General features: G+C 48.0%; 1 protein-coding gene across 1 annotated transcript in view; it reads right to left on the bottom strand.

The window, feature by feature from the left end:
• OAS3 (2'-5'-oligoadenylate synthetase 3) overlaps positions 1-19,477 on the bottom strand; it is a 28,873-nt gene that overhangs the window by 3,336 nt on the left and 6,060 nt on the right. The window contains exons 3-15 of the mRNA XM_031650783.1: positions 18,840-19,015; positions 16,196-16,434; positions 15,085-15,238; positions 13,968-14,312; positions 12,216-12,498; positions 8,993-9,168; positions 6,973-7,223; positions 6,418-6,562; positions 5,472-5,645; positions 3,858-4,143; positions 2,294-2,469; positions 1,714-1,952; positions 136-283 (exon numbers count right to left, since the gene is read on the bottom strand). Coding sequence (XP_031506643.1) covers positions 136-283; positions 1,714-1,952; positions 2,294-2,469; positions 3,858-4,143; positions 5,472-5,645; positions 6,418-6,562; positions 6,973-7,223; positions 8,993-9,168; positions 12,216-12,498; positions 13,968-14,312; positions 15,085-15,238; positions 16,196-16,434; positions 18,840-19,015 — 2,792 coding nt within the window. The remainder of the gene's footprint in view (positions 1-135; positions 284-1,713; positions 1,953-2,293; positions 2,470-3,857; positions 4,144-5,471; positions 5,646-6,417; positions 6,563-6,972; positions 7,224-8,992; positions 9,169-12,215; positions 12,499-13,967; positions 14,313-15,084; positions 15,239-16,195; positions 16,435-18,839; positions 19,016-19,477) is intronic.

Here is a 19,477-nt window from a genome sequence, read left to right as displayed (position 1 = left end):
GGAAAATGGAAGCACAGGGGCACACCTGGGGCCATCACTGGGTCCTGCCCATTTAGGAGGAGTCATGTCCCTCCCCTGGCCATGCTCCCCGCTCACCCGCAAAGGGTACTTCCTTTGACACCACAGATCTCTCACCTTCACTGGCCATGGCTGGATGGGGATGCCATTCCGTCCCACGCAGCACAGGGCAGACATGCAGGCTGCAGCTTCCTTGGCCAGCAGGTCCCAGCGGGCACTGTGGCCCAGGTTGCCTGTCGGGTCAGCCGGATCCAGGATGATAGGCCTGTAATTCCCACCCAGGGTCAGTCTTATTCCTGGCAACATCTCAGTGTCCACCTATGGCACCGATTGGACTATTTTCCCTTTTCACCTAACACTTTGCAGGGGCTAGGGCCAGGCTCAGAGATTCCTCAGTGCTCCCAGCACACACTACAGGACAGGTATAGAAAATAAGACATACATGGCCACTTTGCCATTCTGTATTCAGGCAAACATTACTAACCAACCACAGTGCTCCCGCTTACCCCTTCCTTATTCAGGGGAGGCATTGTTAATCAATCACAGCACTGGTTCCACAGCTTTCCCTTCCTGCATCCGTGATACAGGTTGAGTATCTCTTATCTAAAATGCTTGGGACCAGAAGTGTTTTGGATTTCGAATTTTTTCAGATTTTGGACTCTTCGCTTACCAGTTAAGAATCCCTAATTTGAAAATCCAAAATGCTCCAATGAGCATTTTCCTTGAGCATTTTTTTTTGGTGGTCAAAAAGCTTCAAATTCTGGGGCATTTTCAGATTTTGAATTTTTGCATTTGGGATGCTCAACCTTTGTTCACCACTAGTTGGTTAGCCTGCTCTTTCCAGCTGCGTCAAATCACAACCTCAGAAGCTTTTTCCACACATCATTCTAAGTAGCCACTACCCACTGACTGGAGATGCATCCTGAGTTTGCAAAAGCATCTCTGTTACCTCTGTACCCATTTCCGAGGTAGGCAAAATCCCAAAGAATGAAACATGCTTATGGCACCTGGGTGGGTTCACAGGTAGGGTGGTCAGGTTTAACAAATGCAAATACAAGGCTGGGCACAGTGGCTCATGCCTGTAATCCTGGAACTTTGGGAGGCCAAGGCGGGCAGGTCACTTGAGGCCAGGAGTTCGAGACCAGCCTGGCCAACATGGTGAAACCCCTGTCTCTACTAAAAATACAAAAATTAGCTGGCCATGGTGATGTGTGCCTGTGGTCCCAGCTAGTCAGGAGGCTAAGGAAGAAGAATTGCTTGAACCCGGGAGGCGGAGGTTGCAGTGAGCCAAGATCACACGATTGCACTCCAGCCTGGGCGACAAAAATAAACAGACAAACAACAACAACCACCAAACCAGGATGCCCAGTAAAATTTGATTTTCAGATAAACAGTGAATAATTTTTAAGCATAATTATGTCTCATATATGGCATTGGGCATACTTACACTAAGAAGTTATTCATTGTTTATCTGAAACTCAAATTTTAACTTGAGGTCTTGCATTTTATCTGGCAACCCTATTCCTGGGTGACCAGAAAATTGACTGCTTGTCCCTCAGGTCCTAAGAATATAACTTCTAGAAAGGAATCAGTTCCAGGAAGAGTGTTTTCCTGTCTCTGCTCTGCAATCTAGAAAATGGGGAGAGTGAGTGATCCCAGGTCTGAAATTCCAGAACATTGGGGGTAGACCCAAACCTGGGCTTCTGAAGCTGCTGTTTCAGGAAGTCTCCAACAGTCTTGTCCTCGGTGTTGTAGTTGATGGTCCAGTAGATACAGAGCTGGCGATACTGGGTGACCAGCTCCAGGACCGTGCGGAAGCCCTCAGCCATGTTGAACTGGGGGTCCTTCCCGCCCTGCTCCCAGGCGTACACAGTCAGGAGTTCCAGCCCGTGCTTTGGGGGTAGGGAGCCTCTCCCCCTGGAGATCTTGTGACACTGGAGAACGAGGACAAAGATGTGTTGGTTTATATTGGCACTGATGAGGTACAGAAGGGACTATTCTGGACTTGACAAAGCAACCCCAAAACTTTTATTGAGCACTACATGTGCCAGATGCCTTGCTATGCATTATCCCGTCATATCCTGCAACATAGTTTTATCACCCCCATCTTACAGATAAGAAAACTAAGGTCCCACAGCTGAGATATAGCACTCTTTCTGCTCTGCTCCACCAACCCAGGTTCCTGGCCAGGGCTGGGCCCTGCCTCCTCCCAGGAAAGTGCTCCAGAGGCAGAGCCTAGGGCTGCTGGGGAAGGTGGCCCATCCATGTGCCGAACCTGCTGGTACCAGTGCTTCACCAGACGGATCAGGCTCTTCAGCTTGGTAGGGCGAGAGATGATGAAGTCCCGTTGTAGCTCTGTGAAGCAGGTGGAGTACTCGCCTGCATTGCTGTAGCTGTGGATGAGGTTGACGTAGACTTGAGAGCTGGGCCTGGAGCCAGAGACCAGCTGGCCTGGAGGTGGGGAGACAGTTACCATCACTCTGGTTCCCACGGTGTCCCAATGGGGCCAACTTAGAAAGGACTTCTGAGATCTCCTACCTCTTGGGTGTTTTCCTAAGGGTGGTCTGGGATCCACTGGGAGGCCACAGGGTGTTTTTAGGTGGAACACAGATGTGGCATGACCCACGTTAAATCCCTGGTGACAGTCTTACTCCCTTTTCTGCTCCCTTTCAAACCATCTGCTTACCTGTCTTGGAAAAAGTCTCAGCTGGGAGCTAGTCTGTCTTTAACACCTCTCTAATACTTGCTTATCTTTCTCTCTAACTGGGGGAGGGGAGGCCTCAGTCTTACAACCTCCTGCAGGTAACAGAGCTACGTATGGAGTTGACATCACCATTCTGGTTACATTGCACTTAAAGGCATTCCTTAATATCCAAATTCTCGCTCTCCGAACTGAGGAACTGAATAGATTCAGATAAATTTCTGGGCTGGGTGCAGTGGCTTACGTCTGTAATCCCAGCACTCTGGAAGGCCACTGCAGGAGGATCATGTGAAGCCAGGAGTTTCAGATCAGCCTGGGCAACACAGTGAGATCTCCATCTCTACAAAAAATTCTATAAATTAACCAGGTGTAGTGGTATGCACCTGTAGTCCCAGCTTCTCAGGAGGCTGGGGCAGGAGGATCACTTGAGCCCAGGAGTTCGAAGCTGCATTGAGTCATGATCACGCCACTGCACTCCAGGCTGGGTGATAAAGTAAGACCCTGTCTCTTAAAACAAAATTCTGCATGATTCCCTCCCTTGGCTACCTGCTCCCTCAAACTCAGAAACTAAATCAATTCAGATACAAGGGATTTTCTCACTCTGAAAACTGCTAACCAAACTGAGAGTTGAAGAGATATGAAGAGAGTTGTGTCTATTTTGTTCAAGGCTTTATTTCTGGTCCCTGAAAGAGCACTGGGCACAGAGTAGATGCATGTATTGAATGAACTGAATGAATAGATCTGCAGCAGGTGGAGAAGGTGGATGGCACACAAACCACTCAAAGCTTGGAATGTGCAAGAAACATCAGTGTCCTTACTGTCAGATGTGAGATAAAGACACTAGGGCTCAGGATGGGGAAGTCCCTTGTTCAAGGTCATCCAGCATATTGGTGGAATTGCTGGGACTAGAACCCAGCTTGAGGCCACTGTTAGCCCACAGAGTGCCTGTGCAAATTAGAAAAAGGTGCTCTCTTCTTTAGATACTTTGCAGGAAAGTTGTGATGAACATACACAACTACAGTGCCTGCAATGATGGGAACAGATGTGGCCTGGTTGTGCACTGTGCAACCTCTACAACTGTGCATGGCAGGTCTGCCTCTGTATTTTTACCTCTCAGGTCTATGTCAGGGCACCTCACCTAGGGCGTCAAAGGCTGGCAGCACGTCAAAGTCCACACTCTGGTCCAGCATCGTCTGGGATGTCAGTGAGAAGCTCAGCACACGGGGATTCTCCCATTTGGAGACTTCAAACTTGACCTCGAACTGCTGCTCCCGTTGACATGCCTCCAGCTGGGCTCGGATCTCAGATATAATCTCGGCCCGCTTGTTCCCCTGCTCAGTGAACTGGCTGAAGCAGCTGAGGAACACCACGAGGTCGGCGTCTGAGCGGCCTCGCAGGGCTGTGCCTTTGGCTGAAGAGCCACCCTGGAGAGGACATGGCAGGTGGCTCAACCCTTGAAGCATGGCTTGGCATCCTTTTGCCTGTGGGTTCTGGACTATGAGTTAGAAAACCTACTGTGTGACTTTTGACAAGTCACCTAACCTCTCTGTTACATCTTTAATCTGGTATGACTGTAAGAAAAAGAAGCGTGCAGGAGGTAAGTTTAAACCCTTCAACAAATGCAAAATTTCTCACTCCATCATGTTTTGTGACTGGAGAGGATTTGAGAAGTGTTTTGTTTGTTGGTTGTTTTTTTGGGCCGGAAGCTCCCAAGGCTATCTGCACCTGGAAGGCTTTTACAAATGACCAACGGCTGGCTCCCACCCCACAGGACTGTGATTTAAGTTTTCCTGGGTTGGGGCTTTGGCATCAGCATATTTTTTAAAAACTGTGATTCTAAGGTCAAGCCAGGGAAGCCAGGGTTGAGAACCAGTGAGCCAAGCCACTCTCCTCAAGTGTTAGAAATCAGGAAGGTGAGGATCAGAGAAGGGAAGGTACATGCCTATGGTCACACAGCAAACCAGCATCCCTGGCACTGTTCACTGGTTGACTTTATGCTAACACTCTTTCTGAGCCGATCTGGGTCTCACTTGTCTCTCCAACTGTGGACTAAGGCTGTATCCAGTGCCGTGGACAGTGTGACCTTTTGTATACCCCCAGTGTCCTTTCTACCTGGAATCAGCATCCTGGTGTTCTATGGAGGGACTACCCCTACCCCACACTCAGCCCATGAGGTCTAGGCAGGGGCCACTTCACCGTGTGACCCGGTCTTGGCCATCCAGAGCATCATGTCTCCCTAGCCCCAGTAATTAGTTTGGGGGTTGATAGGTTACCCAAGGCAAGCCAATGAGACTCAATTCCAAGACTTTTATTTGAATTTTAAGAAAAAACAAATTCCCCTTTCTGGAAGCTTAGAGCTGCCAAAGACCACCATATGTTAAGGGCCTATCCAAGACATTAAAAAGCAAAACCAAGAACTGGAGAGAAAAACTGAGTCCTGAGGATGCTGCCTGGTCTCCCGTATCTGGCTATGCCTGTAAGCAGCCCTACCCCCAGACTTTCCAGTTACATCAGTCAATACATTCCTTTGCTGCCTCTTTCGAGTTGGGTGTCACTAGCAACCAAAAAAGACTTGTTGAACATATCTGGGCCCTCTCTCTGCCATCCCCCCATGATCACTTTCTGGCTCTTTCTCTATGCCTGGCTTTTTGCTGGTTGCTATGAGGGCGGAAGTGGGTCAGGCCTGGCCCTGGGCTGGGAGAGATCACCAGCTTGCAGGACATTGCTTGCCTACAGCTCTCTGAGGACTCACCTTGACCACCTTGATCACTTTGATGGGAGAATTCCGGAAGCAGTTTTCCTTCAGAAATGAACAGATGGTATCAACAGCCTTGTTCACCTGGGCCAGGAACTGGCGGTTGGGCTGGAGAAATTCACTGATGAATTTGTCGAGGTCTCCAGCTGGGGTTTGGTAAAGGAGGGCTGGCTGCAGAGAGAATCCAGGCAGGGCCAGCTTGAGACGGGACTCCCAGTGCTCACCCAAGCCCTGCCCCTTGATGTCCTCTGAGGACAAGACTCCCACTGTCTCCCATGTCCCTCTTTCCTTCTCAGCTGGTGGGTAGGTTCTGAGGTAGCATCAGAAGGACCTGAGATTGAATTTTGGTTCTAGCATCAATAGACGGTCTCAGTTTCCCCATGTTTAAATGAGTGCAATAATGAAGCCCGAGTCTCAATGGCTTGTCTTGAGTATTAAACGCTGGGTATGAGACCCTGCTGCAAAATAGTAAAAGTGATAAAATCATGTCCTTTTGGGAGCTGCAAGTGACTTATGTCTCAGTTTTCCTAGAAGCAGGGCCCACGGTGGGAATTCTTGTGGATATGATTAATTGGGGCAGTGCTTGGAGGAGAAGTGGAACAAGGGCAGCAGCAGAGGGCGGAGAAGAGTCTCAGCAAAGCTGGGTGCTCAGCCAGAGACAAGTGTTTGCCTGATCCCACAGGGAGCGCTGGACCGTGAATTGTATCAGAGTCGGTTCCGCCTGGAGACAAAGTTGGGCCTTTTGTAACCCCGTGTCACTCAGGCACTGGCTGGGACGTAGCAATCTGCATTTCACGGAAGGCAAGTCTCCAGAGAAGGGGTGGTTATGAGTTGTCAGGAACCAACACTCCTAGCAGCGGGGGATGGGTGCACCGGCAGGTTAAGGGAACCTGACTAGAAGGCAGGGGCAGGGCCCCCTGCCCCTCAGGACCCTCTGTCTTACCATCACATCCCAGGGCGGCATAGATGTCCCATCTCTACTCAGAAAGCAGGCCTGCATCCCCAGCACTGCTGCTTCCTGGGCCAACAGCTCCCAGCTACCCTGGCCCACGTTCCAGGTGGGATCAGCGGGATCCAGGACCAGAGGTCTGGGGGCACAGCAAGAGGGTGGGTGGGGAAGGTGGGAGTCAGTGAAAGAGGAGGTGGGTGGAAAGGCTGAAAAGGGGTGTGAGGGCTGGAAAGAGTGTCAGGACCTCAGGGTTGGCTCAGTCTTGCCCAAATGCAGAAGCAGTCTCAATTGGCTGCCTTGGTTGGAAAGCTATTGGGTGGCCCCTTCAACCGAGAAATACTATTTTATCATGCTAATAAAACTGGCCCTGGTTTCTTTTGGGACTCCTTATGTCCACATTTCCTCAGCAAAGAGTCCAGAGGGAAGCAGAGTGAGGAGTGGGATTCCCACCCCAAACCCTACCTTGGACCCCTCCTGGATGACTGACTCCAGGGTGACGGTGGGGAGGAGAAGCATAATTAAGCCAGGCAAAGGGAAGCGGGTCTTCACCTGGGTTTTCGAAGCTGGCCAAGAAGGTGCATTCTCATGGCTGGGTCCTCAGTGCTGTAGTTGACCGTCCAGTAGACACAGAGCTGCTGATGCTGCTGCACGAGCCCTAGCACTGTCCGGAAGCCTTGGGCCATGTCGAAACAGTCCTTCCCGCAGCCCTGCTCCCAGGCGAAGATGGTGAGGAGCTCCAGGGCATAGGCTGGGGGCAGAGAGGCAGGGGCTGGCCGTTTTCTTTTGTTCTGAGCCGCAACCTGTGTCACCCAAGGCCAAGATGAGTGATTAGTGGATGTGAGCCGAGTGTGGCCATAAGCACTTGGGGCAGGAAGGGAATATAGAAAACAGAAGTGCAGAAAGAATAGAAACTTGCTGATGCTTCTCATTTTACAGGTGGGTAAACTGAGGTTCAGAGGAGGGTAGTGACTTGTCTAAGGTCATACAGTGAGACTGAGAGCTCAGATGTGGCTTTTGCCCAGTGTCTCCCCTCAAGGAATTTGGAAATTTGAAACATCTTGAGTGTGTAACTCTAATTGAAGATGGAAGCATTGACGAATCCATCCATCACCAGCCTTTAGGAATATTTTAACATTAATCACATAACATAGGGTGGTTGTACAGGAATAGAGGCTGCAATGTATCCATCTTGGTATCCCAGTGTCCATCACAAGAGTTAGTAATAGCAGGTGCTCGATAGATGTTTGTTGAATATAGGGATGCATGAATGCAAGTCAGAATTCAGAGAAGTACTTAGTAAGGGAACTCCGAAGGATGCTCAGAATTTAGTGCAACTCAAAAGAGGTAGCAAGGCTGGGGCGCGGAGGCTCACACCTGTAATTCCAGCACTTTGGGAGGCCAAGGTGGGTGGATTACTTGAGCTCAGAAGTTAGAGACTAACCTGGGCAACATGGTAAGACTCCTGTCTCTACAAAAAGTACAAAAGTCAGCCAGGTATAGTAGTGCATGCCTGTAGTCTTAGCTACTTGGGGGGCTGAGGCAGGAGGATTGCTTGAGCCCAGAAGGTTGAGGCTGCAGTAAGCTGTAATAGTGCCACTGCACTCCAGCGTGGGTGACAAAGTGAGACCCTTTCTCAAAAAAAAAAAAAAAAAAAAAAAGAAAAGAAAAGAAGAAAAAAAAGGCTGTGAAAGATTGTATTGGCTGATGTAACCCAAAAGCCCTGGAGTAGACTGCTTTCAGGCACAGGTTGATCCAGGAGCCCATAAGGAGTCATCAGCTTTTCTGTTCAGATCTTTTCTGTTCAAGTGCTCTGGTTTTTCTGTCTTGGACAGGTCCTTACCATATGGTGGTCACTGCCAGCTCTAGGCTTCCAGAAAGCGGAGTTTTCTTTTCCAAAAATAGAGATGTGGTGGGGGTAACATAAGCAAAAGTTTGGAGGTGGGAGAAAATCAAAGAAAACATTTGCAGTGTCAAAAGAGAGAAGTGGATGGGCTAAAGAGGGACAGTGAACCCCAGGTACAAGAAATGAGGACTTTAGAGTTGATGGAGAAAAGATTTTTTCTAACAGTGACTTCCAGATCTGGGCAGGAAATGGAGGATGGAGGAGGCCGGTCCTTCTGCTTTGGATGACCAATAAGAAGCCAAGGAGGCTGGGCGCGGTGGCTCAAGCCTGTAATCCCAGCACTTTGGGAGGCCGAGACGGGCGGATCACGAGGTCAGGAGATGGAGACCATCCTGGCTAACACGGTGAAACCCCGTCTCTACTAAAAAATACAAAAAAACTAGCCGGGCGTGGTGGCGGTCGCCTGTAGTCCCAGCTACTCGGGAGGCTGAGGCAGGAGAATGGCGTAAACCCGGGAGGCGGAGCTTGCAGTGAGCCGAGATCCGGCCACTGCACTCCAGCCTGGGCGACAGAGCGAGACTCCGTCTCAAAAAAAAAAAAAAAAAAAAAAAAAAAAAAAAAAAAAAAAGCCAAGGAGGGGAGACGTGGGTGTAGGGGAGGAACTGATTGGCTGGGGTGGTTGCCATGACAGTGGCGGCTTCCTGGGAGGAGCCAGGGGCAACTCACCTGGCGGTACCAGTGCTTCACCAGCAGAATCAGGTTCTTCAGCTTGGCGGGGCGAATGTTCACGAAGTTCCTCCGCAGCTCTGCGAAGCAGGCCTTATGTTCGCCCTCCTGGCAGCCACTGCTGAGGAGCCTCGAGTAGACCTGGGGATTTGGTTTGGTGCCAGAACTGAGCTGCCCTGTAGAAGTTTGAAACACCCTGAGTGTGCAACTCCAATCGCAGACAGCAGCATTTACCAACCCATCCATTCACCAGCCTTTATGAATATTCTAACATTAATCACCTAACATTGCAATCAGTAATACACTATAATATTGCATAACAATCAGAGCTATCATTTTTTTCAGTATCAATTCTGTACTGGATGCTTTTTAATAATTTTTGCTAATCCATCCAGTAACTGCACGGTGGATAATCTTCTATTTATTTATTTTTTAAAAATTTTCCCTGAAAGCTGAAAGATGGATAATCTTGACCCAGAAAAGCTGTGTCACATAGTGGTTAAAGGAGTCAGCTTTGGAGACAGATAAGCCTGGGTTCAAATCCAAGCTGTGTGATTTTTACCTCTTTGGGTATAGTTTCCTCATCTGTAAAAGGGGGATCATAAATAGCACCTGTCCTTCTAAGGTTATTGTAAGAATCAATTGAAATCTACATGTGAAGTGCTTAGAACAGTGTAGAATCATGTGCTCAATAAGCAGTAATTATTGCTATTATTAACGTTATCTTCCAGAAGAAGAAAAACAAGACAAAGAGAGGAAGCTACAATTGAGTCTCATCCCTCACTTTGGTAAGGCTGGCCTCTAAAATAAATGCCTTCTTCATGAAAAGTGACTGCAAAAGGTTATCCGCTGGCAGGGAGGGGCTTTAAGGAAGCTTGCTGCTAGGGCTCTGGGGGGGCGGGAAAGAAAATCCCCTGTGAGAAACTGGGACCCCCATCCTGTGCTAGATGTGGATGTGAAGTCCAAATGTACAGTATCTGCATGGCGAGGAAAAAAAAAAAAAAAAGAGAGAGTGAAAGAGATGAAAAGCCATGGAGGATGAGATAAGAAACTATCTAACAGGAGTTCTAGAAGTAGAGAATAGAGAAAATAGGGGAGAGGCAGTATTCGAAGAGCTATTGGAAGACATCTCCCTAAAACTAAAGGAAGAATTGAGCTCTCAGATTCAGGAGGGATAGCACGTTTCAAAGAGGACACATTAAAAAAAAATCCATACACAGATACATCAAAGAGAAGCTGAAGAATACTATGAACCAAGAGAAAGTCTTAAAAGCCAACAAAAGGGAAATCAAAACAAAATGAACAAACAAAAAACCACACACACAAACAAAAAAACAGATCGTTAACAACAAAAAATCAACAACTGACAGAGACTTCTCATCAGCAACAACAGGTAAGAAGACAGCAGAACTAAGGAAAACAAGTGTCAAGCATCCCATTCAAGCATGGAGGTGAAACAGAAAGGGCTTTAGACAAAGTCTGAGAAAAATTTGTCACTCATAAACCCTTTCTGAAAAAGTACTAAAAGATGTATTTCTGTAAGAAGGAAAATGAATCCAGAAGGAAGAACTGGACATCAAGTAGCAATGGTGAAAAAATTTGTTAATTATATTAATAGGTTTTAATTTGCACAGACTGTGAAAACAAAAACACAAGAAACAGTCTCCCCTATTATTAGTGACTGGTAGTTTAGTTCCAAGATACTATTAAACCCGTGTAAATTATTATATCATTGTTGCTTGTTTCATTTTTGTCTTTTAGCTTTGTGCTACTTATAAAGGGTACAATTTAATAACACATACTAGGAAATAAAGAGTGGGGAGGGTACATCAGGAAAATGCCGACAAAAGAGGACTGCGGCTCTGTTAATATCAGACAAAAGGCTTTAAGACAAAGATAACGTTGAGAAGTAATGAAGATTATTACTTAATGATAAAAAGTACAATCCAATAAAGTATAATAATTATGTGCGTATATGTTCTCAATAACATAGCCTCAAAATATTAGAAGCAAAACTTATTGCAAGGAACAATGGATAAGTCTCCATTCTGAGTAGATTTTAAGATATCTCGCTCAGAAATTGAGAGACTAAACAAAAAATTATCTGAGCAAAAGGTCATAAGCTAGATCTAAAGAACCTATATAGAAGTCTGCATTCAGCAATGAAAGCATGCGATCTTTTTTTTTTTTTTTTAGATGGAGTCTCACTCTGTCTCTCAGGCTGGAGTGCAGTGGTGCAATCTCAGCTCACTGCAACCTCCACCTCCCAGGTTCAAGTAATTTTCCTGCCTCAGTCTCCCGAGTAGCTGGGATTACAGGTGCATGCCACCACGCCAGGCTATTTTTTTTTTTTTTTTTGTATTTTTAGTGGAGACAGGGTTTCACTATGGCCAGGCTGGTCTCAAACTCCTGAACTCAAGTGACCCACCCGCCTTGGCCTCCCAAATTGCTGGGATTACAGGTGTGATCCACCACGTCTGGCTGGAAAGCATGCATTCTTTTCAACCATGGGCAACCTAAGAAATGCCAACAAATTCCAAATAATTGATATCACATAAAGTATGTTTTCTGACTACAGTTTTAAAAAAGATAATAAGTAAATGTCAAAAGCAAACAAAACCCCAAAACATTCATTTGGAAAGCTACTTCCAAATATTCATGGAAGAAACAACAAACAATGATGTCATAATTAAAAGTACAAAATATTTAGACCGGAATGAGGATAAAAATTATACATGTCAAACAAAAGATTTACCCTGTAGCTAAAGTGGTACTGGAAGGGAAATCGGTAGCTTTAATTGCGTTGACTAAAACTGACAATTACTAAGCTAAGATTCACCTCCAAAAGTTAAAAAAAAAAAGAACCATAAAGTAAACCTTTTAAAATAAGGAAGAAAATTGTAACATGAGAAATTTCTTTAAAAAAAATACCAGGCAGATATGCCTACTGTTAGCATTTTTTAAATCTGAATTGGGGTACATGGGTGTGTGATGTCTGTCGTTTTCTGTATGCTTGAAACGTTTCATAATTAAAATCTTTGTAAAGTTAAAGCACTAAATAGTTGTAAGATTTGATGGTGATGATTACTTTCAATATCTCAAAGTCATTTTCAGTGCTTGGTCAAGTAGGAGAATTATGATCACAAAGAGGAGGCAGGCACCCCAGTTAGACGGGGACCTGAGGTCCCTATCATTCTCCAAGGGACACGCTGGACGCCCTCACCCAGAGCATCAAAGGCAGGCAGCAGGCTAACATCTGTCCATCTCTTCGGGGCCGTCGACACCAGCTGGAACTGCAGAGCCTCAGGCACATTCTGCTCAGGAAACTGAAGGCTCAGGCCAGGGACCTGGCCCTGCCACCAGGATTCTAGCTGCGCTCGCATCTCATCGAGGATCTCTGCGCGGCGGGGCCCCTGGTCCTTGTAGTCCGTGAAGCAGTTGAGGAAGATGACGAGTTCAACATCACAGCCATCCCTTAGGTCTGTGCCCCGGCCAAATGATCCCCCCTGGGGAGGGAAGTACAGCTCAGACCAGGGAACTTCTAGGAGCCTAGGAGTCAGACTACGATCCCATCACCTGCGCCCCATCTACAGCCTGGAACCTGCCCTCTTGCTGATGTCAGGTCTGGGCACTATGACAGAGGCCGACTGCATGGGTCCTGTGAGCTCTTAGAATTGTGACAGAGAGTCAAGTTGTAACTGCCTGCACCTGCCCTCTGATCCATGAAGCCTGAGCTAAGTCAGGCCAATCTGCAGCAACAGATAATGGAGGTGGGGCTGAGTAGGGGCAGCGACCAAACATTTTAGCCTACTCTCTGCAGCGCCTACTGACTGCACATCTGGGCCAGCAGTTGCAAATTGAGGTCCCAAGGCAAAATAGGGCCTGCAGTTGTGCTCTGTTGCCCTGTTTCCATCAATTCCCTCCCTCCCTCCCTCTCTTCTTCTTTCCTTCCTCCAACAAACATTTAGTGAGCACTTACATGTAATGTGATACCACACGGGATATCACACATATCCCAGTACATGTCAGTGCTCACTAAATGTTTGTTGCAGGAAGGAAAGAAGAGGAGAGGATACAAAATTTCTGTTCTCCTGGAACTTACATGTTGGCTGGGGGAGAAAAGGAAAAATGCTAAGCACTGAAAGGGGGCTGGTAGTGCAAGACTGCAATTTTATTTTTATTTATTTATTTTTATTTTTAAGATGGAGTTTCACTCTTGTCACCTAGGCTGGAGTGCAGTGACACGGTCTCAGCTCACTGCAACCTCTGCCTCCCGGGTTCAAGTGATTTTCCTGCCTCAGCCTCCCGAGTAGCTGGGATTACAGGGGCCTGTCACCATGCCCGGCTAATTTTTGTATTTTTAGTAGAGACAGGGTTTCACCATGTTGGCCAGGGTGGTCTCGAACTCCTGACCTCAGGTAATCCACCCACCTTGACCTCACAAAATGCTAGGATTACAGGCGTGACCCACCGTGCCCGGGCAAGACTGCAATTTTAAATTGCGTGGTCAGGCCTCAGTGGAAGAGGACGTCGGATCAAGAACCTTGAAGAGGAGAAAGAGAGAGAGAGAGAGACAAATGGATGGGGAAGAGAAAGCCACTACAGAGGCCTTGAATGGGCCTGTGAGCCTGGTAAGCTCAGAGCAGCCAGGAGGCCAGTGTGGAGTAAGTCAAGGCCAGAGGGAGACCAGGGCCCACCCTACAGGACTTGAGGCCTCTGCACACTGTGAAACCATGGAGAATTTTGAGCTGAGGAGGCAAGTGATCTGATTCTTGTAATAGTGTTTTAAAAATTGTATCATTAAAAAATGAAAATCTAAGCTGGCACTTACATATATTTTATTTAAGCCAGCAAATCATCCTTCCCGGGCCATGCAGTTCCCCAGCCCAACCTCAGCTCCATTGCTGTAACTCCTTCCCTTTCCCACGCTGACCCCTCGAGAGGGTCCCCCCGTGTCTCCACTGGCCCAACTCACTTTGCTGACTCTCGAGACCTTGTGAACACAGTTCTCACGGAGGCGGCGCAAGATGATATCGATGGCCTTTTTCACCTGCTCCTGGAACTGGGGGCTCGGCTTTAGGTGGTCCTGGATGAAGCGGTCCAGCTCCTTGGTGGGGATCTGAGACAGGTCCAAGGCCATTCCCGGCACAGAGGGGGCGACGCTGGCTGCCCCAGCGGGGCCGGGAGCTGGGCATGAAGGTGCTTTGCTCCCTGCTCTTGGGGACACAGCATCGAGGCTCTTGCTGTTTTCAGGGGTCTTCTGGTTAGGGTTTAGCTGGATGGGGTGGCCCAAACCTGAGCATCTGGCACGTGGAAGGCTCTGGAAGGTCGTTGAAGGAGCTGCCTCAGCCAGGTGCAGAGGTTCCTGCATCAACCCAGTGCCTTCTGTCCCCAGCTCCCGCCCTTTGTACAGTCAGGGTGACTGAGGCTTAGAGAGGGGAAGTGGGAGGGCCACAGCTAACCCACCTGGCATCTTTGGGCAGAGTTGAAAAAGGTGCCTTTCTGAAGGGATAAACTGCAAAATGGGTGCCCTTGTTATGGGCAGAAAGGCCTGGTAAGCAGACCATAGGTGCAGAAAAACAAAGGGCTCCTTCCCCCGGCAGTTTCAGCTTGAGCTTGGTGATAAGACCGTTTTACATGCCTGCTGCCCTGTGAATTTTTATTTATTTATTTATTTATTTATTTGTTTATTTTTTGAGACGGAGTCTTACTCTGTCGCCCAGCCTGGAGTGCAAAGGAGTGATCACGGCTTATTGCAACCTCTGCCTCCCTGGTTCAAGCAATTCTCCTGCCTCAGCCCCTCGAGTAGCTGGGATTACAAGCACCCACCACCACGCCTGGCTAATTTTTGTATTTTTAGTAGAGACGAGGTTTCACCATGTTGTCCAGGCTGGTCTCGAACTCCTGACCTCAGGTAATCTGCCCGCCTCAGCCTCCCAATGTGTTGAGATTACAGGCGTGAGCCACCGCGCCCAGTCACCCCTGCTTTTAAAAGCCTGTTCTACACCATATGGCACATAGTAGATGCTCAGGAAATATTGGACACATAAAAAAAGTGCAAAACCCAAGGGTCCTGGGACCCCCTCACTTACCGGCCCCTGCCAAGGCTGCACTGGATCCCCCATCCCGTTCAGAAAGCATGGGTGGTCACAGCAGGATGCTGCCTCCTGGGCTAGCAAATCCCAGTGCCAGGCTGCCCCATTTCCCACGTCCCATGTGGGGTCGGCTGGGTCCAGGATCACAGGCCTGCAATTTCAGAGAGACAAGAAAGTTCTGGTTAGCAAGAGGGCTCTAGAGTGAAACGGACCTGGTTCCAATCGCATCTCTGCTACTTTCCAGCTGTGTGACCTGGGACAAATGATTTACCTTCTCTGAACTTCAATTTCCTCGTCTGCAAAATGAGGATAACAACATTGCCTGCTTATCATTGTCAACCCTGGCTGCACGTTGGAATCACAAGACACCAGGATCCACTCTCAAGGGCTCTTGAGTTACATCCTACAATTCAGCAATTTCATTCCTAGGTATATTTCCAACAGATATGCATATGCACCAAAAAAACATGTCCAGAAATGTTTATAATGGCCCTATTTGTAATAACTCCAAGTTGAAAGAACTCAAATGCCCATCATCAGTAGAATGGACAACGTATTTTGATAAATTCACACAATGGAACACTATACAGCAACAAAAAAGAATGATCCACAACTGTATAGCTGAATCTCAAAGACTTAATCTTGAGAACAGAACAAGAAGCCAGACACAAAAGTACATGTGGCATGATTCCATTTAAATAAGATTTAAGAAAAGGCACAACTGTAATCTTAAAAGTGTAAGTGGGGTTATTTTGGAAGGTTACTGACTGAGAGGGGACCAGCGAGGTGCTGGAAATATTCTACCATGATCTGGGTGATGGTTTCAAAGTACGCAGTCTTCACACATTCATCAGAACATGCGCTTTCTGCTATACATCAGCAAAACATTCACACATAAAACATGTGGGGTCAGGCACTGGTATATTTTTTAAAACTCCCCCAGGTAATTCTAATGTGCATCTGGGCTGAATCCAGTGAATTAAAACATGTACATGCAGCATTTTGCTTTGGCCTACACCCAAGCACTCAGTAGATGTGACCGATTTTATCCTTGTTAATTATCTCCCCCTGGCCCCAGGACAGGAGAACAGGTATTATTAGGAGGTACCTGGGTCTCTCAAGCTGCCGCTGCAAGAACTGCCCAACTGCAGGGTCCTCGAAGCCATAGTTGACAGTCCAGAAAACACACAGGTGCTGATGCTGTTGGATCAGGTCCAGGACAGTCCGGAGGCCTTCGGCCAGGCTGAAAGCATCCTTCTTACAGCCCTGCTCCCAGGCGAAGATGGTCAGCAATTCCAGAGCATAGACCGGGGGCAGCGTCTCCTCCCACAACCCCTGTAGGCACACCTGTGAGAGGGCATGGCAGGGGACTCAGAAGGATGAAGGAGAGGAAAGAGAGCCAGCTCTCTGCAGAACCAGACTGGGGACCTTCCAGGCTGAGACAAGATGCTGTGTTCCAAGCCTGTTCCAAGAACAAGTGGCATTTCTCACCAGCCCTCACTGGTAGCTTCAGCAAAGTGGTTGGCTCATATGACGGGGGAGTGGTGGGAGGGAGGGGTGTAAGTTTCAAGTCCCAAGGAGGCAGGGAGCAGTCAGAGAGAAGCCAAGGGTAGTCTCAAATTGCTACCTATCCTCAAATAAAGGTGAAGCAGATCTGGGGTCCCAGTTCCGTGGATGGTTGGAGAAGGGCACCAAGTTGTCGCCCTTTCACCCCTGGAGTGGGGTGGGGCAGCGGGCCAGGACTCTGTCCTTCCCTCCTCACTCCAGCTGTCTATCCCCCATCCCCAAATGCATGATTTCTATTTGTGAACCATACACTTGGGATCTCCATGTACCAGGGAGGAATTACTCCATGCCAAGGCAAGAATCCCAGGCCTCTGAGTAAGTCCAGAGGGGATGCTTCAGCTTGCCAGAAGGTGACCCACCTGACTAGAAGCACCCAGCATCTCCACATTCCCTCCACTCACGCCCTCTCTTTGGGGGGATAAACACACCTGGGTGCACATGTGTACCCACCACCCAGATCAAGATAGAATTTCTAATGCCCAACCAAGCTGGCTCCACAGTTGTATTAATTAATTACTTAATTTATAGACAGAGTATTGCTCTGTTGCCCAGGCTGAAGTGCAGTGGCTCAATCATAGGTCACTGCAGCCTTGAACTCCTGGGCTCAAGTGATCTTCCCACCTCAGCCTCCTGCATAGAGAGGACCACAGGCATGAGCCACCATATCCAGCAGTTTGCCCTTTTAAGAAGTACCAGGCTATTAGCATTTTCTGCCCCTGGAGAATCCTATGTGGAAAGAACCTGAGTAAGATTTACCAACGCATATATTTATTTATGTGCAAGTGGAGGAAACAGAGGCCCAGAGAAGGCTAGGAACTTGTCCAGGATCACACAGCAAGAAGATGGCTGAGCCAGAATTGGAATCCAGAATCTCCTAGATAGACTGCTTATGATGACTGGTCCATCAGAATGACCAAGCCATGTGCTGCAAGATTTTGGGGGAGCTTGTTCCCCCATCTCCAGGCATAGACTTGGCACACTTTCCCCAGTGCATAAGAGTCTGGCAACAAACATGAACAGAGCAAGGGAGCATCCCTGAGGCTGGGGAGGGAGGTGTACCACCTCCACATTTCCTCATACCATACCAGACAGGCCAAAGTCCTGAATATGAACAGAAATACAATGGGAAACAATACGATGGCAGGAAATATGAAAGAGTCATTTTACAAAGTCAGGATAGGGAAAGACCTTTTTTTTTTTTTTTTTTCTCGAGATGGAGTCTGGCTCTGTCACCCAGACCGGAGTGCAGTGGTGCAATCTTGGCTTACTGCAACCTCTGCCTCCTGGGTTCTAGTGATTCTCCTGCCGCAGCCTTCCAAGTAACTGGAATTACAGGTGTGTGCCACTACGCTTGGCTACATTTTGTATTCTTAGTAGAGACAGGGTTTCACCATGTTGGCCAGGCTGGTCTTGAACTCCTGACCTCAAGTGATCCACCTGCCTTGGCCACTCAAAGTGCTGGGATTCCAGCCGTGAGCCACTGCACCTGGCAGGATAGAGAAAGACTTCTTAAGATACACTAAGAGGCCGGGCACGGTGGCTCAAGCCTGTAATCCCAGCACTTTGGGAGGCCGAGATGGGCGGACCACGAGGTCAGGAGATCGAGACCATCCTGGCTAACATGGTGAAACCCCATCTCTACTAAAAAATACAAAAAACTAGCCAGGTGAGGTGGCGGCACCTGTAGTCCCAGCTACTCGGGAGGCTGAGGCAGGAGAATGGCGTAAACCCGGGAGGCGGAGCTTGCAGTGAGCTGAGATCCGGCCACTGCACTCCAGCCTGGGTGACAGAGCCAGACTCCATCTCAAAAAAAAAAAAAAAAAAAAAAAGATACACTAAGAATAACTCATTTTTCAAAGGATATATCTGAGTACATTAAAATTTAAATATTTTGTCCTACAAATAACCTTTAAACAAAGCAAAAGCCCAAGTCACAGACTGGAAGAATACTGGAAGAATGCATTATATTAACTAAATAAGGATCAGTATCCACAATATATAAAAAGCTTCAACAAATCAATAACAAGACAGCTAACCCAGGAGAAAATAATGCACAAGGTACATAAACAGATAATTTCCAGAAAGAGAACATGAATGGCCACTAAATGTATGACAACAGTTTCACGACTATGGAAGTACAAAGCAAATAGTCACATGTCTGGAGCAACCCTCCCAAGGGGCTTCACCTGGTGGTACCAGTGCTTCACCAGCAAGATCAGGTTCTTCAACTTGGCTGGGCGAATGTTCACAAAGTCCCTCCGCAGTTCTGTGAAGCAGGCCGCATGCTCGCCCCCTTGGCAGCCACTGTTGAGGAGGGTAGAGTAGACTTGTGGCTTGGGTTTGATGCGAGAGCCGGCCTGACCTGTTGGTGTGAAGCACTGTGAGTTAGGAAGGGCACTGAGGACACAGGATGGAGGGCGGTGGGCAGCCCACAGACTGAGGTGGAAGGATTGCTTGAACCCAGGATGGAGGTTGCCGAGCTCGGCCTCGGGCACTGAGAGAGAATGGGAAGAATTTGGAGGGGAAGAAATCTGCCAACATGGGAGTCGGGGGACTGGGAAGAGAGCCTGGAGCTTTTCAGGAGTCTGGGAAGAAAAGCGGCCCTCCAGAATGCAGTGGGAGAGTCCCTCCCTCCCAAATGGCCAGGCAGTCCTTGGAGCAACAGCTCAAAGAAGAGCAGCTGCATTCTAAGATGGTTAAACAGGAAAGATACTTCCAGCTGAGTCAGCAGTACCTGCAGCCTGGCAGCTCTCTCCTCCCTCCATGAGCCTTCCTCGAAACACCACTCTACATACCCTTAATTAAGAGGTGTCACAGAGAGGAA

This window comes from Papio anubis, chromosome 9, assembly GCF_008728515.1.
Source record: "Papio anubis isolate 15944 chromosome 9, Panubis1.0, whole genome shotgun sequence".
Taxonomy (NCBI): Eukaryota; Metazoa; Chordata; class Mammalia; order Primates; family Cercopithecidae; genus Papio; species Papio anubis.
This window is presented reverse-complemented; position numbering and strand designations above follow the sequence as displayed.